General features: G+C 34.6%; 4 protein-coding genes and 2 pseudogenes across 6 annotated transcripts; 3 read left to right on the forward strand and 3 right to left on the reverse strand.

Moving 5' to 3' along the window:
• Positions 1–5,483: 5,483 nt before the first annotated feature.
• On the forward strand, positions 5,484–8,273 carry LOC104792420 (uncharacterized). Its single transcript, XM_010518562.3, has 3 exons — positions 5,484–6,401; positions 7,462–7,663; positions 7,778–8,273. The coding sequence occupies exons 1-3, from the start codon at positions 5,718–5,720 to the stop codon at positions 8,239–8,241; spliced, it is 1,350 nt and encodes a 449-aa protein (XP_010516864.2). The 5' UTR covers positions 5,484–5,717; the 3' UTR covers positions 8,242–8,273.
• Positions 8,274–9,222: 949 nt separating this feature from the next.
• Positions 9,223–10,935, forward strand: LOC104792421 (UPF0481 protein At3g47200-like). The gene has a single exon (XM_010518563.2). The coding sequence runs from the start codon at positions 9,564–9,566 to the stop codon at positions 10,917–10,919; it is 1,356 nt and encodes a 451-aa protein (XP_010516865.1). The 5' UTR covers positions 9,223–9,563; the 3' UTR covers positions 10,920–10,935.
• A 1,367-nt stretch (positions 10,936–12,302) lies between these two features.
• On the forward strand, positions 12,303–12,543 carry LOC109133455 (uncharacterized; annotated as a pseudogene).
• Positions 12,544–13,783: 1,240 nt separating this feature from the next.
• LOC104792422 (ethylene-responsive transcription factor ERF024 pseudogene) lies at positions 13,784–14,948 on the reverse strand (annotated as a pseudogene). 2 transcript variants are annotated; one of them, XR_015559392.1, is made up of 2 exons: positions 14,839–14,948; positions 13,784–14,682 (listed from the first exon to the last, which is right to left on the reverse strand). The product of XR_015559392.1 is annotated as an ethylene-responsive transcription factor ERF024 pseudogene, transcript variant X2 (transcript). The 2 variants fall into 2 exon arrangements; XR_015559391.1 differs by having other exon boundaries at positions 13,784–14,939.
• Positions 14,949–16,624: 1,676 nt separating this feature from the next.
• Positions 16,625–18,408, reverse strand: LOC104792423 (fructose-bisphosphate aldolase 6, cytosolic). Its single transcript, XM_010518566.2, has 3 exons — positions 18,170–18,408; positions 17,699–17,926; positions 16,625–17,614 (listed from the first exon to the last, which is right to left on the reverse strand). Exons 1-3 carry the CDS (start codon positions 18,195–18,197, stop codon positions 16,794–16,796), a joined length of 1,077 nt encoding a protein of 358 aa, XP_010516868.1. The 5' UTR covers positions 18,198–18,408; the 3' UTR covers positions 16,625–16,793.
• Positions 18,409–19,364: 956 nt separating this feature from the next.
• On the reverse strand, positions 19,365–20,969 carry LOC104792424 (uncharacterized). The gene has a single exon (XM_010518567.3). The coding sequence runs from the start codon at positions 20,468–20,470 to the stop codon at positions 19,481–19,483; it is 990 nt and encodes a 329-aa protein (XP_010516869.1). The 5' UTR covers positions 20,471–20,969; the 3' UTR covers positions 19,365–19,480.
• Between the last annotated feature and the right edge of the window lie 1,156 nt (positions 20,970–22,125).

Below are 22,125 nucleotides of genomic sequence, written 5' to 3' on the forward strand. Positions count from 1 at the left end.
AAACCGCAAAATTATGTTTTCCCGCCAAAATCGCAAAATTATGTTTTCCCGCCAAAATCGCAAAATTATGTTTTCCCGCCAAAATCTCGTTTTTCCGCCAAACCGCAAAATTATGTTTTCCCGCCAAAATCGCAAAATTATGTTTTCCCGCCAAAATCGCAAAATTATGTTTTCCCGCCAAAATCGCAAAATCTTGTTTTTCTGCCAAAACCACAAAATCTATTTTTCCGCCAAAACCGCAAAATTACGTTTTTCGGCAAAAAAATGCAAAATTTTATTTTCTCGCCAAACTCGCAAAATCTTGTTTTCCAGCCAAAACTGCAAAATTTTGTTTTTATACCAAATACACAAAATCTCATTTTTAAATATTTATTTAATATATATGAAAATAAGCAAAAAACATAAGTAAATTTAAACCACTAAAACATATTTAACATAAAATAAAGGACTTTTTGGTATTTTACATATATTGTATCCAGATACAGATATCAAATTACAAAACAAACATAATTAAATCGAAATACAATTTATGATACATGAACGAATAACACAAACGAACATTATCTAGATGTTGCGTCCATATACTGCGTCTTGATACTGTATCTAGATATTTTGTCTAGTTCACCAAACGAACAGACTTTAATATAAACCAAATGCCAGAATTTTCTTTGAAAGACCTAATTAAGTCAGTAAAGACATGTCACAGAAAAAAAACAAAACCCATCTATATATTTTCAAAGTATATAATGAACCCAAACAGTAAAATTAGTAAAAACGGTAAAGATGTTTTAGAGTAAAACAAAACCCAATCTACATATTCTCATAAAATATGTACGTGTTACATAATACTATAATGTGTCAACTTTATATATTATATATGTATCAGTCTAACCTTTAATTTATTGTTTACAATTCAATAATATTTACTGTTTAAACTTTTTAAAATATATCGTGAGCGCTCAAAAAAATATAATTTGAACTTTATTTACCTTGTTTACCTTCTTGTTATGCTGAAATTTGATCACCTTCTTGTTTACTATTTTTGTCACTTTAGTTACCTGTTATGTTTATACAGTTTGAACTATTTTTATGCATTATTGCAGAATTTTGAAGTAAGTCACATGTTCGTCGCTTCATATTTAGCAACCTACGTGATGAAATGATTAGCATTTTTGGTTTAAATCACAAAATTTAAGGCTTCACGTCCATATTCTCACACTCTTTTGTTGAAATTCAAAAATTTAAACTTAATTTTATGTGGGCACGCTATCTAAGATCGAAGTATGGATTTGTTTTACATCGATTTAGGCCACGTACACCACCCACTCTCGCAACGTACGTACCTTAGCCATTAGGATTCTAAACAAGTCTCATGACCTTATGCTTTGTCTGCCTCTAATTTATTGACAATTTGGCTGCTACGTTAATGGCAATTCTCTCTTCCATACCAATTTTTTCACTGATTGTTTTTGCGCTGTCACTTCGAACATTTCTATTATTATTTGACGAACAAAAAAACAGAAAAACATTTACGAAGTGATCCATACTTCTATTTCTGTGCATTAGGTTTTTAAAGATGTCATAATTATTTGAATTATGGACGAAATTAAACATTAAAGATGTGTCTGTATGTTTAACAATGTTTTATGTATATATGGACTAGCAAATAAATCAAACTGTAGAAGTCTTTTTGGACGTTATAATTCGATCGACACCAATTTGAACAATGAATAAGAAAATAATGAATTTTTGTTTAATTAGACCACCTTTAGAAAATAACATTAGGACAACTATAGAACAAAGTTAATTAAGTACACGAACAAGCTTAAAGCCTTAAGCAATGATGAGAGAACAATCAAAATTATAGTAGGACTGCAGTTCAAGTACACGTACAGTAGCTATTAACAGTAACCAACATAAGTGGGTTTCCAAATATTTTCAAAATAAAGTTGATTTCTCAAATGGGAGCCATATACATTTATATAAAGTACTTGTACATTTATTTTATATCCACTTACATATTTAATAAAGACCCAGTCGTATTATTTTATTTTGTGTAAATAAAAAGAAACAGTAAGGCGCGATTTGCGTTAAAAAAAAAAAATCAAAGTAGTATCACGCACATAAACCTGCATTTGTATATATATATATTTCTTTTGTCAATGTCTCATTTTTTCAGTAAATAATTTACGTTGATGTCAAAAAAAACAAAAAAAAAAATTTACGTATGTGCGCATTAAACAAAAACGTTCCAAACAATGAGCATTAACTCATATAATGTTCGAACTATTCTCTCTTTTTTCGTTCAAACGTCCGAACTATTCATATAATGTACTTTTCACTCCAAATTTATGAGTAAACTTTTTAGTTTTACTGTATACGTAAAATTGCAATCAACTCTTTTTCAAATTTCAATTATAGTATAAGGTTTTTTGTCTTGCAACATTTTTATAAGTACATACATAAATAAAATCCGTCGGCATGCATATTCATAAATTGACATTTCATGGTACAAATAGGGATATTTTAATTCATTGGTCGATTACAAAGTTTGTCCTAACAATAAAACTGGTAAAAAAAAACAAAAACATAGTACATATTACGGTGTCGTTTTACGTTCCACGCGTTCAGCAAAATCTTTTGTCTTCTGCATGAAAAAAAAAGAAAGAAAGAGAGATCATAGATTTCGCTAATAAACAAATAATTAATCAGAATAATCAGCTGCTATTCTAACTAATACTACAGCTTTAGTTAATCTTAAATCTTGTTCGTTTTTTATATGTAAAGTAGATTAGGTTAAGTATTAAATCTTACTAGACAGTGGGGAATCCAAGAACAAACAGTGTCTCGACATGTTGCTTTCCTTCCATAATTGTTTATTAATACAGTATAGTACTATTTGAAATTAATTATTTTCTATATATAAGTGGTGATAATTAGTGGACTTCGCTTTTTATGAAAAGGTAAGTATATATTTATAGTGAGACAACAAGAACAATATAAAAAAAAACAATCTACTTATTATTAAATCACAGATTTGTCAATAATTGAAAAATAGGTATGAGTGCATGAACATATTAAAACTAAATTATATACTATAAGATATCAGTAATTCCACAATCTCTCTTTAACTCAATTTTTCAAAAATGAAGCCAAAACTAAACAATAAACTAACCGTAGTGCCACATGAAATTATATAAGGTCGGACCATAGTAAAAAATATCCACTATATAAAGTCCACAGATGCTGTGAATTTAATTAAAGGGCAAGTACCCAGCTGTAAAGCCTACAACTTTTCTTTCTCATTTATGGTGCGAACCCTTTTATTGTCCTGCCCAATGCATTTTTCTAATAGTGAGTATTTAATATTTTCTTCGTTTTTGTATAATTTCAATTTCAAGGAGAAGATAATTCGATTCGATGCATATTAGTATTACTTTGTGTTATATATTTCACGTGTGGACATTATACGTTAGTAGTGGAGTATATAACCGTGTGTACGTAGGACAAATCAGTCGTTGGATTAGTAGTTGCCAACAGTTGCCTTAACAAAAATAAATTGGTATTTTAGTCGTTCCTTTGTGTTTTTGTTAGGGTCAAGATAATATACTAAATTTGTGATACTAATCATAGATATATTACGACAAAAATACGGACCTGTTCAGTAGTCCAAAATTATATATATAAAGCCGAAACAGATAATTAATGTCCTATTTTTCTCATCATTATCAGATCTTTTTAATAAAAATAGAAATCATCACTTTGTGATATACAATTGATTTGTCATAATTTATAGGTATGATTGCTTTCTTGATTTCAACATAGTCAGATACTATTTATTTTCCGAATTTGTAAGTCAATAGTATTGTTATTTGGGATTTCTTAATATAATTAACGATAGATTTCGTGATATGCCCGGTAATGTTAAATGTAGAACATGGGATGTTTTGTTTTACATAATTGTCAATCACTAAAATCAGATATTCAGATTAGGAGTTACGTCAAGTGCCAATCTGATTGTTATCACCAAAATCGTATCTTATTGCTTTCAAAACCAATTAACGTCAGTCCATTTATATATAGAAAAAACAAAGTATTTAATTAAACTGTCCAGTCCATTTCACTAAGCACTTTCATAAAACCAAACTTTAGCAGTCTACTGACTACTTTCATAAACGTTTGTTTCCACTATACTCTAGTAGACCAATTCTCGTACCAAAGTCGTATTGAATATTTTCTGTGTTCAGTGTTTTTTTTAAACTATGTACAATTCTGATAGGCCATAAATATTTTCGAACTATAGTCACACTTAAATTTAATATATTTAGCTTCATAGTTAAGAAAATCACTGAAATTAATTTCAGTATATAAAAAAGAAAGTACAGAATATAAAATTATAGTTACCACATTTTTTTTTGATTTAGTAGCAAACAGTGCTGCTAAAAAGGGGTAAACTGACAAAATAACATGGTAAAATATAGAGAAAAAAAAAATAGAAGTTTTTAAAAACTGTATACGTTCCACTGATATCTTTTCTCGTTGCTACTTTGAATCTGAACAATATTTTTGGTTTCTGAATCTATGTTTACTTGTCTTCAAACATTATGACTCACATATCGATACTAGATACTACGTAACTTCAAGCAAGGACACATGGAAATTTAGGAGTTAACACATGCAAAACTAGCACCCTCAATTTTTTGTCCGCCTACGATATATAGCTGGGACCGAACATACATGAATCCGTTTTTTTTTTTTTTGACAATTCATGAATCCGTTTTTATCCAGTCCAATTATGATTTCGAAGATCGTTAATCATCCCTCAACAAGAATTGTCATATTACGAATCGTCATCGTACAAAGGGTGAGTAACACATTAATCATCCCTCAACAAGAATTGTCATATTACCCATTGTTTACAAAGGCTCGGTTTAACTTCACTGAATTTTACTCTAATTATAATTCCAACGGTAGCAGTAATTAAGATTTGTTAATTAAAACTAAGTTTACTAGCTCGACAAACGTTATACACATGAATGACTTGTAGTAATAATGGTAGTCCATTTGATTTTCCCTCATAACCGTACCACACAGTAAGGTTGTTTCATGTGGAAATTATTGTGCGTTACATAAATGGAGTTTGTGAGCCCATAAAAGTTCAGGTGAAATTACTTCTCATGAATCGAGTTTTACACAACCCGGTGAAAATAAGGGAAATGGATAAATATTATACACACTAACACACACACACACGGCTACAAAAAGACTCTTTAAATTTCACACGTTAACTCTACTTTTTCAGGAGTGTTTGAGGCCCACTCTGATACAATAATATGTCAACTAAACTTTCTTTTAACAAACAAAATTACCGTTGCATAAGACACGTGCCAATTATAATTTCGATATGAAGAAAGAAAGAATACATAAGACGAAAACTTTTATTTTTTTTTTCTTTTTATTTTTCAAGATGCTAGGAAGTAGCCAAATCCAAAGCATTGACTCTTTTATCCAATGTCTCACCCTTTGTCTTCAACTGTTCTTTCATCCTTCACCCACAATCTCTTCTCTCTCTCTTCTATTTCTCTCTCTCTTTCTATTTCTCTCTCCTTATAAGAAAAGAGCAAAAAGCTTCCTTCGTTTCACTATTTCTCCATGATTCTGAATTCCACAGAGAGAGAGAGAGAGACATTACTAAAAGCTAAGTAAACTTTTCTGCCATGGCTGAGAAGAAGAAGCATTTACATGAGCTTCTTGAAGATGACCAAGAGCCTTTTCATCTCAACCATTACATCTCTGAACTCCGTTCTCAGATGGGTTGCTCCGATTTGCGTGTCAAGAAGCGAAAGTCCGACAACAACGTCGCCACGTTTCCTCCTCCTGGTTTGTTCTCCTGCGAGAGTTCTTGTTTCTTCGCCGCTCATAAATCTCCAGACCCAAGAAAGTCTCCACTCTTTGAGCTCCGCTCTCCGGGTAAGAAAAAGACACGTGACGGTCGTGTTTTCCTCCAGATTCCGGCTAGAACCGCCGCAATTCTCTTGGATGCAGCGGCTAGGATTCAGAAGCAGCAGTCGGAGAAGGCTAAGACGACCAACAAAGCTCGGACCAGAGGAAACGGGTTTGGTATGTTCGGGTCCGTCTTGAAGCTGCTAACAAACCGTAAACTAAAACCACGTTTGGATAACGCTGATGAAAACGCGATTTCTTTAGAACGCGGGTCGGAACCAACGAGTAGTAGTAGTAGTAGTAGTGGCAGCCGGAGAGAGCGTTTTGTGGAGATTGGTGATAAGTGCTTTTGTGACAGCCCTTTTCACTTCGTTCTTCAAACAAGTCCTTCTTCCTCCGGTCACCGGACTCCTCACTTCACATCGACGGCTACTTCTCCGGCGCGACGCAGTACAGAGGTTTGTCTCCATCTCTCTATTCTTAATAAAATCTTTACCCAATATGGACAATTATGTAGTCTAAATTTTATATCAGAACTGAACTGAGATGTCCAAATTTTATAAAAGAAAAAAAAAACACTAATAATTTAAAATTCGAAATGATAAAACCATAACTCTTAAAATTTAGTACATGTTAATGGTGATTTTTTGTTGTTTCTCTAAAATTTTGGAAGATATAACCTATTTATGATATTTTTTTTTCTGTTTCTCAGTTATTCCTATATAAATCCACTATTTAAAATTCCATAATTAAAATAAATTACTAGACAGTAAAAAAATAAAAAGTTAAAAAACATTCTATGGAAAACCTGAAAAAACATCTTCTGATTAGAGCAGAGACACATGGCCGGCTGATAATTGTCTCTGTATCACTGTATGATATGACTGAATCATGAAAGTTTTTTCAGGAAGTACGGTAAATATGTTTTTTACTCTAGAACGACGCATATGCCCTTAATTTCGAATCAACACCAATCGTCGAGCTTGGTTATGGTGGGGGTGTTTATGGCATTTACATACCTGTGGTCAACACTCCCCACTATGACGATTATTGCGTCTCTCAAGCTAGACTTGAAAGTTTTCAAACCAATTAAAATTAGTATCTGCCAAATTATCAGAACTCTACCTTTGAATTCAGTGGGTTAAGTCTTAAATGTAGACCAAACCTTTTGTAATTATTGGCTACAAACTCTTAGAATGTGTCATTAACTTTTGTCAAAAAGTTGGGATCTTTTTTGGGGAAGTATTAAATTGTATGTTTACAAAATTCAAAAGTTAAATTTTACCTTTTCCATTTCTTGTGGTTTTAGTTTGTTTTTTTTTTGTTTTTTTAAATGCATAGTAAAAAAAAAACCTAAAATATTGATATAGGTAACATGGAGAAACCCTTAATAGGTACGTAAAATAGTGCGATAAGGATATAAATTTGAAATAGCTAAAAATAGTTGTGATCCAGCGTCAGAAATAGTAAGAGACAAAAAATGTTGAAACCAAAAGTGTGTTCAATGAGTTGTAACAGGACGAAGATAGCGATGAGACAGAGAGCTTAGAGAAAGTGAGAGGACAAGAAGAAGAAGATAAAGAAGAGGAAGACAAGGAACAATGTAGCCCTGTCTCTGTACTTGACCCTCTTGAGGAGGAGGAGGAAGAGGAGGACGAGGACCACCAACACGAGCCTGACCATCACAATCTCCTCCCGTGCAGCTTTGAAGTTGTACAACGTGAGTATCCAATCTTCCATCACATCACATGGGCTAGTGGAATTGAAAGGCATAGCTTGAGAATGGTCCCCATATCGTATTAAGGGTTTTAAATGTTGTGTTTTGACTGAACAGGGGCTAAATGGCGGCTACTTAAGAAGCTTCGTAGATTCGAGAAGTTAGCGGGGCTGGATCCGGTAGAGCTCGAAGGGAAGATGTCGGAAGAAGAAGAGGACGAAGAAGAGGAAGAGTATGAGGAGAGCGAGGAAGACGATAACATAAGGATTTACGATTCAGATGAAGAATATGAGGACGTAGATGAAGCAATGGCACGAGAGAGCCGATGCGCAGAAGAGGAGAGGAGTAAGAAGAAGAATGATGAGAGGCAGAAGAAATGGAGGATGATGAACGCATGGAAGATAGGGTTGGGAGTAGAGGAGGATGTGGACGTGGTGGTGCGGAAAGATATGAGAGAGGAGACCAGAGAATGGACACAACACGGTGGAGAAGTGGAAGAGGCTGTGTCCGATCTCGAGCTCTCTATTTTCTTATTTTTGATTGATGAATTTTCTCACGAACTTGTCTCTTCTTCTCCATGAACAAATAATGAATTTTGGTTAGAGCAAGAAAATTAGTAAATTTTTAGAATTAGATATTTCTGACTTGATAAACCGAATTAACCTCTAACGTTAATCCAGGTTTTTTCTTATCACTACTCATAAGTCATAAACGCTTCTAAAAACATCACAACGTTAATCTCTCCTCATACACCACATCTTCTATGGTACAAATCTTTAGTTGAATGTTCTTTAAAGAATAACTCTTTTTTTTGGTTAACGGTTTTATTTTTAGATAACTAGTTATTCAAGAAAGTATAACTAATCTGTATATTTGGGAAACATTCATTGTTTAGCATATATGAACTTTCTGTTTGGTTATATCAGTTTTGAATTAAAACCGGTATATGGTTGTTCCAGGAGGAGTTTTGAGTCAGCCTCAGCAGCGTAGCTGACGTTCTCATAATCGAATCCACTCTGGCATTCTCATAATTGCAGGCCCAATAAGAAAAAATTAGTAGTACTTGAAGAAACAACAAAATTAGAACTAGATTTTTTTAAGGTATTAGTTTTAAAATGACAGAAATAAGGACCCATTTGTCATAGTAGGTGTTAAAGGACCATATACTATTTGAAATGAGATGCTTAATAGTATGACATATAGACCCAAGTTTTAAGGTTGCAAAATCATTGCCTACCCTGATGTTTTTTTGGATTATTTAAATATACTTGCGTTTATCGGATTGATACTATGTCGAGGTGTATGCTGTGCGATTCGTATGTTAAAATTCTCATATCATGATTTTTGTTTTTGAATTATGATTTCAGGGTCAGGGTCGGCCGGTCGGTTTCGGACTGGCATTTAAGAATAAGAAATTAGACTCACACCAAAAATTTTAGGCTTCTCTCGGGTTCGGAGTCTCGGACATGGATGGTCCGATTAATTGACACCTACGTGATACCAACCAATTTTTTTTTTTTTGGACCAACCAATATTTTTCTAAAATTTTATACAACTTTTAGATTGTTAACTTGAAATCTTATGAACGAGCGTATATATAACTCTAAAAATAAAATAATAACAATCACTACTAATGCTTCATAGGAATATCGGAGGATCATGGAAGGACCAAGTCATTTAGCCATCATGAGTACCAACTTCCACTAAAAAAATGAAAATCTCTTAAACTAAATATATGAAACATATCATCAACCGGAGAATGGACCAATCTCCATTATGTGACGACTAAGTGGACCAGCAAAAGAAAAATACCAATCATAAAGACTAGTTTAGTTACAAAACTACCCCTTCACTTGGTTTATAGAATATAGAGATCATTTTCATCAATTTCACACCAATAAAAATGGTGGACGCAGGGGAGCAACCGCCTTCTGCCTCCGTACCTAATGAGGGAGAAAGCCTCCTCAAGATCCGCATTGAGAGGATGCATAAGAAGCTGAAGGAGCCACCGCGGTTGCTTAGCTCGGCCGCGGGAAAACCAACTTGCTCCATCTTCCGAGTACCTCAGAGCATGATTGACTGTAACGGAAGATGTTATGAGCCGCGAGTGGTCTCGGTCGGACCGTACCACCGTGGAAAAATGCACCTCAAAATGATTGAAGAACACAAATGGCGTTACCTAAACGTTCTTCTCACGCGAACCCAAAACCGAACTCTAGAGGATTACATGAAGAGCGTGAAAAGCGTTGAGAAAGAGGCTAGAGAGTGTTACTCCGAGTCAATCCACATGGATTCAGACGAGTTCAACGAGATGATGGTTCTCGACGGTTGCTTTATTCTTGAGCTGTTTCGTAAAGTTAGCAATCTTGTTCCTTTCGAACCAAACGATCCACTTGTGTCCATGGCTTGGGTTCTTCCTTTCTTCTACAGAGATTTTCTTCGTCTTGAGAATCAAATCCCTTTCTTCGTTCTTGAAACTTTGTTCAATCTCACAAAAGGAGATAACGAAGAAGAGACCAACACTTCTTTACCATCTCTAGCGTTTGCCTTCTTCAACAACACGATGCACAGAACAGACGAAGATCTCGCCAGGTTCAAAGAGCTAAGAGCCAAACACCTCCTCGACCTCGTTCGGTCAAGCCTCATCCCGGAGAGTGGACTTCACGCGCCGCCGGTAACGAATCAAGGGAAGGAGAAGATGCCGTCCCACATCATCCACAACATCTCGAAGCTCCGGAGAGCCGGGATCAAACTCCGGGAGCTGAAAGACGCTGAGAGCTTCTTAGTGGTGAGATTCAGGCACGGAACGATCGAGATGCCGACGATCACCATCGATGACTTCATGAGTAGTTTCTTAGAGAACTGCGTGGCCTACGAGCAGTGCCACGCGTCGTGCTCAATGCATTTCACGACATACGCGACGCTTCTAGACTGTCTGATGAACAGTTACAAGGACGTTGAGTATCTATGCGACCAAAACATCATAGAGAACTATTTCGGAACAGACATAGAGATCGCGGAATTCGTGAACAGTCTAGGCAAAGACGTGGCGTTCGATATAACACAGTGTTACCTCAAAGACTTGTTTGAAGAAGTGAATGAGTATTACAAGAGTGGTTGGCACGTGACGTGGGCTAGTTTCAAATTCACTTACTTTAGCTCTCCTTGGTCTTTTGCCTCGGCTCTTGCTGCTTTTGTTCTTTTGGTCTTGTCCGTTATTCAGACTATATACACTGTTTTTCAGGCCTATCAAAAATAAATTCAAAATTTCATTATATACAGTAGAATATGTATAAATTAATATTCGTTAAATTAATAATCTATATAAATTAATAAATTTATTCGGTCCCAAGTTGAGACTAATGTAATTTTGGACATAATTCGATAATAAGATAATATTTTTTTTGGAAATCCTTTGTAAATATATGGTCCCATCAATAATATAAATTAATAATTATATAAAATTATCTAAATATATGTATATATATATACACATTAATTTTTATTAGAGCTCATTTTTAATATTTTTTACTTTATAAAAATCTTTGAGTACTATCTTCAAAACATTATAATTGCTATTTTCATTTTAATTGGATTTATAAAATATTAATTATACCGATTAAATTTTATTTTTAAACTTTTTTACCAAATTAGGAATTTCTCTTTATAAATTAATAATTATTAATTTAACAATTATGTTGGTGTAATTACTTGGATGAAGTAAATGCAATTAGTGAGAATTCTAGTATTTAAATCCTACTTCTATTATTGAGCATATATGATAATGTGTTTTTGGGATTAGTTGTCCAAACATGCATCTATAATACGTATGAGTTAATAAATGGTGTGGAGATGGATGATAATAAAATAAAAAGAATAATGACAACTATTCCATAATTAAATAAAGGTTGTATTATTAGCAAAAATACGAGAAAGGTTGACGGTAGGAATTGGTCATGTCCAAGATCCTCAATGTTTCAGTCCACGTATAACAACAGCTCAGGCTTCATAATCACAATAGTAAGACCTGGAGACTTTTGGTAATTTCCTGGAACTAACTTAATAACATTTGACATGTAATTTATTCTAGTAGTGTACATGTGGAAGGTTTGACCAAATTTGGTACTTTTAAATAGTTAGTGCATGCAAAAATATATTGAATAGTTGTGCTTCTAGATACTTTGGTACGTACGGAACCTTAAAGGTAAAAGGTAAACCTATATATCTACCATGAATGTCGTGAATGCCCCCTATGTTTTTAACGGTAAACTATTGTTTACACACGAAGTAATTTATTTTTAATATCTATACAAAAATCAAACGTGTAAAGGTGTGGAATACACAAGAGTACGATTACTGAAGACTTTCCTTACGGCTCTCGAAATAGCTACGTTTGATGGTTCCTCTTTACCAAGTCTCTCGAAGAAGATTCGGTCGCAATCTCTTCTTCGTCAAACAATGTCTTAACTTAAGCAAACCCCAATGCATATATAAACACATAAACACACAATTCCAATATATACATATTTCAATCAACATATAAACACACAATACAATATACTTTTGATATTTTCCTTCTTAACATATATCGTTTCCAAGATCATCATTTTGTGAATCATTCTCGATTTATACGAACACAATAATGAGTGGTAAATCATCTGTCACTAAATATAGCAGGCCAGACGAAAATAAAAAAACTGATAGATTATACTGGGATGCTTCGAGATCACAAACTTTCTAAGCTTGAGAGGGGCATTGATATTCACACTACGCGTTCCCGAGGGGGCAGTCTAGTCGAAGAGGTTATAGAGAAGCTTGAGAGATTCAAAGTACGTACGGTTAACATCTTGGTGGGAGGAGATGATGAAGAACAGAAGAAATAAAACAAATCAAATGTTTGAATTCATTCATTCTTAACGAACAAGACTTTTACTACTTATTCGTTGCTCTTCATTTTTCTTGTGCAGCTATTTTAATGTAAAATAGTGTTTTAACGGGTCTGTCCTGGGACTACATGGGTTTATTATAGTTTCAAGAAGCCCAAATAGTTCAAATATGTTTAGACTTTCGTATTATGTATGCATCAATATTTTCCATGCATATCAAAGAACTCTAAATTTTTCAGGAGTTTTTTTTTTTTCTTTTTTTTTTTTTTTTTTTTTTTTTTTTTTTTACGTTTAAAGAAGCTATTTGTTTTTGAACATATGCATTTATTTTTGATGTAAAAATTCAGATGGACTGCGTTCCTTTCAAGCCAATAAATGTTTTAATTTTATTTTAAGCAGAATGCAATATTAATTTATAATATTTTTGTAAATTCTAAGCCAATAATTTTTTATTTTGTTTGCGTTTTCTCATTTACAACTTCCAGATAATATTCAATTAAATTCAAAAATGTCACGTCATCTTTGGGACCATGACCATTTAAAACGGATGAAAATAAAATTTCATGAGTAGTAAGTAGATCATATTAAAAGGTAAAATATACATTTAAAAATCAGCAAGCTTATGATTCGATTAAGACTCGTATCCAAATCATCTTGTGTTTTCCTCACCAAACTAATTTAGCTCCTCAAGTATTTGTAAGACTGTTTGCAAAAAATTTATATTATCGCTATTGCTATTCTTTTATACACTACTACGTTTATTTTTTTCATCAAACTTTCTCTGCCGGCCGAATTTCAAACTATATATCGATCCTTCAACTACTATATCCTGAGATATATAGAGAATATGGTGGTCAAATATATGTTACATGTAAAGATATATATATATATATATGTTACATGTAAATATATATACATATATATACATATATATATATATATACATGTTACATGTAGAAACATGTAGAACTATTTCATGACATTAACCTCTATGTGTTATAATAAAAATTAGTTATATCAATAATTGTTTAAGAACAAGCCTTATGAAATTTTATCCATCTATAAAAATAAAAGAGTATCAGCCAAGATCGTAAGATGATTTAAAGACAAACACCTTAATCTTACGGTCTTAATATTACGGTCTTAACGGGGCCTAACAATTTTTTAAAAAGATATTTAATTATATATATATATATATTTAATTTTATATATATATATATATATCTATATATATATATATCAATCCTAAAAGGAAAAATCGGATTCAGAATTTTACACGGCGGTGACGCCCAAAATAATGAGAAAAGAACATGACAAAAAAAAAACAAGAAGTAAGACGCGACGGGTCTGAAGGGATCGCGTAAAATGGTCACAACAAGCGGTGAACCCGCCACAAACAGACCTCATGGCCAACCCGTTGAAAACACCCTACGGTGACAGGAACCCGCCCCAAGGCCCAAACGGCCTAACCATGCATGCGATGCATCACTAGACACCATTTTCTTTATTTCATACATACACATATATATAAACACATAGAATCACATACTTATATATATTATATGGTTAAATTGTTTAGTTATCAAGGAAAGTTCCACAAGTAATCGTCGCCTCCAGTGAAACCATCAACGTCGTAGTAAGCAGCATCAAAGGCAGAAGGACGAGGTGGGCTGAGAAGCATTCCTTCAGCCATATTCATGAGCACATTAGGCATGTCAAATACCAAATCATCGTCCATGAATTCATTCATATTTGTACTGTCATTATAACTATCATTCACGTGGGCCACACCGCTTGTTTGGCTGTTATTATTGGCCATAACAATCGCATCCCTAGCAGCACCAAAAGCAGCTGCGGCTGAAGCGGCTGCTGCTTGGATGTCTCCTGGAGACATGGAGGCTGGGACAGGCAAAGAGGAAACCGAGTTTGGGAAGTTGAGCTCAGCTTGAGTGCCTTTGAGGGCTAGAGCTGCCACGTCATAGGCTATTGCCGCCATCTCGGGAGTGGAGAATGTTCCTAACCAGATACGGTTAGGTTTTCTTGGCTCACGGATCTCAGAAACCCACTTGTCTGAGTTCCTTCGTTGTCTCACTCCCCTGTACAAAGGGTGGCGGCCACCATTGTCCTTGGAGGTTCCTTGCATATTGATAATGAGAGTTAGGGGTTTGAGGAGGGACGAGTGATGAGTTTGATGATGGAGTGGAGGAGGAAGAAGCCATTTTATATGGGGCAGTTAAGTTAGTTTGAAGAGTGAAGTAGTAGTGAAGAGTGAAGAGTGAAGAAAGTGCAAACCAGTTAGGAATGAAGAGAATACGGTTTGGGAGGGATTGATCACAGCTTGGAGATGATGAAGTTAAAGCTGTAAAGACAGCTTTTTAATTGCTCCTCTTGTTGGATATAGCGTTTTTTTGGGTGGTGGCCAATTAAGTCGCAAATGTATATATGTTTTCTGTCTAAAAGTGGTCGTTTTCGCCTATCACAGGTTCATGAATATACATGTTTCCTCTTGATCTTGACATCACTTTATTGAAAACACTTTCATTTAAGATATTAGCCTCTTAATTTGTGTGATTTACATATAGTGAAACTAAACTGTACAACTCATATATATATGTACAAGTATTCATCTATGTATATAGCTATATAATTATATTATATATACTCAATATCAATGGCATGATCAGGCTTTAATGTATTTATCAACATATTTCCTATATAGTGCTTACTTTGGGGTTAATGGTTATTTCTCAACAGAAATAAATATAGAGTTGACTTGCTGCTGAAGGATATTTATATAATAATCACATCCAAAAGTGTCTCAAGAATAACTTAGTGTGTGAATATTGCTGTTTGGGTCAATTTCGTTGAGGTTTAGCACTCCACTAAACATTAATATATTGTTAAAATAGTTTTTTTTTTCTCACTAAAACTTGTCAAATCGATTAAGGTAAGAACTCCATTTCACAATCTCAATATACCGTGTTCTACCAAACAAAAAAATCTCGAAATTTATACCGTGGAAATTTTGTTCCCATCAATGATCAACCATATCAAAAATTTCACCTAATTAAATCAAAATTTCTCTATCACGTACACTATTATAGTGGTTTATGCCGGCTGTCGGATAACACCTATGTGGAATTTTACGACATCCGAGTCGATATATAGGTTGAACACCGATACTTTTGATGATACATGCAAATGCCAATTAAACATTTCTAATGATGTCATTTAACAATTAGGCCTGTAACTATTGGTCCGAGACTCCGAGTAAGTGTTATGAATATAGAATTTAGAGATGTCAATCTAGCTGCCTATTTCGAAAACAGTTCAATCTGACTCGGGCTCTAGTCGACCATTGAGTTATCTTTGGTTAGTCAACCATTTATTATAACTGGAAAGGTAATAAAAGTATGAAAAAAATAATGATCCTCCGTTTAATATTAAGAAACCCATAGATATGGACCTTAATTATAGTAGAGGTTTAAAAGTTCATAAATAGTAGTTTACTAGAGACGTTATGGGAATTCAAGTCAATAAACACATTATGTCTTCGTATATCATTGTGTTGAAGTATTTCTTATCTTGTAATAAATTGTTCGCTTGTTAATTTGTTATGCTACAAAACTCGTGTTAAAGCATTTGGGTAAATTTTGAAGTAGTGGCCATATCAAAAGATTCCAATTTGCAACTTGCTCAGATATATTCAACTGATACAAAAAGACACAGAAGTTTGTGATTATTAAAGATAACATAATTTTAATACACAAGTGGTTTATAATTCAGATATTTTTATAAGTGGCATTCAGATTTTGATGTATAGTATTCAGAGAGATTAATATAGTAATACTTAAAAACAAAATTTATACTTGCTATATCATAATGATGAACATTGACATCAAAAATTCGTATAGTACTAGTTTATACTCATATATGAAAAAATGTATTACTGAAACTGTAGCAGAGACCTTGACATGTCATCTGCTTCTGATAGATATGTTATGTAGCTATGTCATATTTGAGTACCAAATTTAGCCCGTAAAATTTGTTGTTATGTTTTAGCTTTAACAATTAGAAATCCCAACGAGACAATACCATTTTTATAAAGTTCCATAAGAAACGAAACAGAAACCACGGATAAAAGCTTAAGCGGGGTTCTTTTGTATCACTCTTCTAAACATAGGAAGCTAAGAGCAAGAACACTAACGATGATATGAAAATAACGATCCTTAAAAAAGACTCTTTATTTAGTACTTGTAATCTTTAACGTGAAGGCTCTCCGCTGCACCTTCACCGAGCTTAGCATCACCTTTGTATGCACCAAGTGTGGCCTCAGAGTTAGCCTTGCACCTAACCAAGAACGCTTCTTGTGCCTTCTTCACATTCTCCTCTTTTCCTCCCCAAGTCTTCAATGTGCTCTGCTGCAACGCCCTTCCAAACGAAAAGGACAGAAACCAAGGCTTCTTAGTCTTCAACTGGTTCATGGCGTTAAGGTTCCTTGTGGCCTCTTCCTCGCTCTGTCCACCCGACAAGAACACAATAGCTGGCACCGCTGCTGGCACAGTCCTCTGAAGGGCACGGACAGTGTGCTCTGCGATCACCTCTGGTGCAACCTTGGCACTCTCTGATCCTGGAGTAACCATGTTTGGTTTCAAAAGTGTTCCTTCAAGCAAGACATGGTGATCACTCAGGGCCTTGTAGCAAGCCGCAAGAACACGCTCTGTCACTGCAGCACACTTGTGGATGTCATGAGACCCGTCAACAAGAATCTCAGGCTCCACAATGGGTACAAGACCGTTCTCTTGACAAATGACAGCGTACCTAGCCAATCCATAAGCGTTCTCATGGATAGCTAGCTCCGAGGGCTCATTCTGACCAATCTTAAGCACGGCACGCCACTTAGCAAAACGAGCACCAGCCTCGTAGTACTTCTTGCAACGCTCACCAAGACCATCAAGACCCTGTGTAGTCGTCTCACCATTGGTCCCAGCAAGCTCAACGGTACCCTTGTCAACCTTAATACCAGGCAAAACTCCTGCACTCTTCAACATCTCAACAAAAGGCGTACCTGCATCACAATCAAATCAAAAACACCAATTAAGCAAACCAATAACACAATAAGGGAAGACTAACAGATTCAGCATATGATTACCATTAGAGCTCTTCTGGTAGAGAGTTTCTTCAAAGAGGATAACACCACTGAGACAAGGAAGAGCTCCAGGAGTAGTGAAGAGAAGCTCACGAAGAGCACGTCTGTTGGATTCAACGTTCTCAACATTGATGCTAGCGAGACGTTTGCCAATGGTTCCAGTTGATTCATCTGCCGCAAGGATACCTTTCCCAGGTGTGCCGATGTAAGCAGCGTTAGCAATCAGCTCATCTGCAAACAGAGCCTCAAAAAACGTTAAACCCTAAAAGCCCTAAAAAAAACTCAAATCGGCAATTGTATATATCGTCCTGATGTTGCGTTAATCAGATAAGACTATCAAATTCTAAGCATGTGTAGATCTGACCTAGTTTTGCATAATACAAACCAAAAGCGAAGGATACAAGAACGGATGAGTCAATCAATAGAGCTCAGAATTGAGAAACAGAGTACACAGAGGGATGAAGAGTTAGTTACCGGCGAATTTGGTGGTGAAGCAAGACATGGTTGAAGAATTGAATCGATGAAGTTGAGGATGATGATGATGAGGATGGTGAGCTTATTATTATATAGGAGTGATGGTAATGGTAGCTTCCAGAAGAATGTTTTGGCCTCTTCTCCAAGGTAAAGCTTTTACTCCGGCTGTTGAATTGTTTTATTGTTTCTATGGGCGGTTTTTACCGCTTTACTTTTTTTTTTGTAAAACGCTTTTTATCAGTAACTTCTACGACATTCGTCTATTTAAAGTGTGACTTCAGCCTCACTAGGGCCCATTGGCCCAATACTATTTAGATAAGTAATTTCAGTTTTACGAAAAAATATTTTTAGAAAGTAGTGAAGATTTGACTTGCAGATCTTGGAAGAAACAAATTATAGTAGATTTTACTTGATAGATCTTGAAAAAAAAAAAGATTTGATTTGATATTATTTATGTGAGACCGCGAGTTGTCTGAAAATAAATCATCAAATTTGTTGAATTTATCATTTTTTTTCTTCTTTTTTAAAAAGTATTTTGAAGAATTTTAGTTTCTAGTGTTTATTCTGATTTTTATTTGTCTTGTTTAATCCCGTCTTTTTATTCCCTAGCTAGTTGCACTTTTTCCATTTTGTTTGTTAAAGTTTTTAATTTTTGTTTCCATGTTTGCTTTATATTTTTGTTCTTTTGGAAATATCGAAAAAGTCACTATCATCACTGTCATAATTTATCAAAATAGTTACGTATATTTATCTATATACATTCATCTTTATTTCACGGTTAAGAATATAAAATTACGTATAATTTAAGGCTATAAAATTTAGTTTTAATTGACGTGCTAGTGAAGGCAAAGCTTCGAATATGTCAAAATGAACCAATAGATTGTTCCTACCAAAAAAAAAATGAACCAATAGATTGTTCCTACCAAAAAAAAAAAATGAACCCATAGATTGTGACAATTCTATATGGTAGATCAGTCTTTTTCATATTTTTCGTTAACAAGAAAAAGGAAAATAGGAATTATTACATGTATGTATCACGTTAAATTTAAATGGAAAGATTCATGAGAATCTCGAGTCGTCGTCGCAAAGCAACAAAATAGCCAAACTAAAAAGTATCGACAATGTAAATTAGTTGTCGTTCGGGCATCGAATTGCGGAATTGGTATGGCAAATTCCCCCATTACGAAATAACATGGACAAGGGAAATCAAACTTTTCTAACACAAGAACTAAAAATTCAGACATCTCAAAAAAAAACTTTTATAATGTTTTGTTACGTTAAAATGTCTTTTTTTTTTTTTTTGGGTTGTGTTCACTTTTTAGAAGCACAAATGATAAGAGAAAACGAATGATTCTCATCTAATGATCCAACCTTCTTATTGTTGATCCTATTACTCTCTTCTTCATCTTCATCAATCCACAGTCTACTATCCAAACCACTCCTCCTCCTAAACATAAACACAGCACACGGAGGTGACGACGACGAACTCGAAGAAGAGGAAGACGAACTAGTCGAAGAAGACGTCGTCGCCGTTGTCTCTTTGTAGAACCAGTCGTGTAAATCCCACATCATATCTATAAGCATCCCATCGAAGAACATTGTTTGGTTCCCTCTAAAGTTCCATTTAAGCTTCTTCACCGCAAACACTTTCCTCTTATCCACGTAAACCGACATCGTTTCTGGACTATTCAGTTTCCATAAATACCCTTCTCCTCCGCTTCCTCCTCCTCCGCCGCATTGAATCTGAATCTCGTGTTTAGTTCCGACGTCGGAGAATTGAGCTTTCGTCGTGAGCCAACAAGTTCCAGAAAATCTCTCTGTTCTCGAGACACGCCATAACGACGACGACGACGACGGTGACGTTCCCTCTCTCCCGCGGTGGTCAACGTCACCAATCTTAAGGGTAATATCGGAATTAACAACGACGACGACGAAGAATCTCCCGGTAGGTTCAGGTCCGTTGTTGTTTCCGTGCTCTGCTTCAGATAGATCCCAAAAGATCTCGGCGTTGAGTGAACCGGAGGAAGAAGTAAGCTTTCTTGATCCTTTAGGTTTCCTAAGCGAAACAGAGTAAGACTTCGGCGGCGTTGAGATGACGACGGTGATGTTATCAGACCAGGTTAACGAAACAGAGACGGGTTTGTCGGAAGAAGGGAGATTGGATTTATAAGTGGTGGTAACCGTGTCTGGGATCGAAGGTGGTAATGTCGGAGATAGGTATGAGTGATTCGAAGGACCTGAACAGTATGTATCTGATACTTTAATGGCGTGTTCACTGTAACAAGCCGCGAGGCCTCTCATAGTTTTCCCGGGAAAGTTATAGAAAGAAAGAAACTTTAGAGAATCAAGAAGAAAGAAGAAAGATTTTAGGTTTTCGTGTTGGATGGTATTTATGGTAATCTGATGCTATACGTGTGAATAAAGAGATAGATAGATACTTACTTGAAGGGTTTAGAGATTAGGAACGGACGTGGAAGAAGAAAGACGTGACAGAGAGATTGTTTGTTTTTACCGGGAAACTAAAATAAAAAGATATAAAAAAAAAGTAAACCTGGTTGGGAATTTAAGTTTCTTGGTACGGAAGAGTTGCAGAGAAGAAATGGGAGAAGAAAGAAAGAGATGTGAAGAGTTGTTTCTTCTTCTTCTTTTGTCTTTTGGATATATGTGTTTTCTTTCAATCGGGCCATGTGAAGATGTCTCTCTTCTGACTTTTTAATTTTTTGTTGAGAGTTTCGTCTGGTCTGTTTTAATATTTGTTTTATGTGTATATGATTTTTGCTCCAGTTGAGTATAAAAATTAGAAAACAAATCCATCATTAAATGTAATTTAGATAGAAATATGTGTGGGGGGGGGGGGGGGGGGGGGGAGAGAAATAAGATAAGCTTAACGACAAGAGATCAAGAGATATGAAATTTTAGATATTTTCTTGTACCATGTTCTTTGCATTATGCCTAATCTATCGACGTGTATGAATTTTAAATCTCTTTTGCTTTGCTATTTGATTTTCTTTACTTATTTTGTCAAAAAAGAATAGTCCAATTTTGTTTAATGTGATACTAGTTAGTAATTATGGTAGAGTTTATTGGCTTCACATGGATTGTCTCATGTGCTTTATATATTTTGATTTTTGTTGTGTAATTTCTTACAAATCTTGTTGAGATGATTGTTTTATAATGTCAAACGTGGAGTTTCTGACATATTTTAAACTGAGTCTCATTTATTGGATTAAGGTGAGTTTTCACTTAAAATCAAACTGCAATTGAAAAATTCACTCATAAGGTCGTTAAAGAACGAGCGTCGTTATATAAACCCAAGGAACGGATCATATATAGATTAGCTCTTTCAATCTGATGTATTTTAAATACATTGCCGCTGCTTCTACGGTTAAATCGTTAATTTATATACGTAACAATAGTATAATCCAAAGAAACAAAATAAAAAATAGCTTGTTCCAAACTTACAAACAAACAAAAGCAAATTAAATAATAGTTTGACCTGATCATTTATATACAGCATTGGTTGTTGTAACAAGATGTGTGCGTTTGGTATTTTATACTACTCGTTAATGTAAGGAAAATACAAAATAGTATTCCAAGTGACATCTTCGAAAGTATGATTAAATTATGCAGTCGTGCGAAATATAGAACACGAGGGAGAAGGAAAAGACTTAATCGTCGTCACTGATAAAGTCTAAGTTCACGCAAAAAAATCTTAGTTTTTTAACATAAGAGAAACTACATAACTACTATAATGAAAGAAAAAGGAGTCCATTCATTTGGTTTCTCGGGAGAAGAATATAGAAGACACAAGAAACGAAACATGAGCAAATGACATCTTCTTGGATTTGGATTTCTCAAAGTGTTATAAAATTTTGAGAAATGGCATCATGAGAGTCATCAAAGACGCATGAAAACGGACCGAGTCTTTATTTTATTTTACTCTTAAAACACACAAC

The sequence above is a fragment of the Camelina sativa genome, chromosome 6 (genome assembly GCF_030686135.1).
Source record: "Camelina sativa cultivar CO46 ecotype springtype chromosome 6, ASM3068613v1".
NCBI lineage: Eukaryota > Viridiplantae > Streptophyta > Magnoliopsida > Brassicales > Brassicaceae > Camelina > Camelina sativa.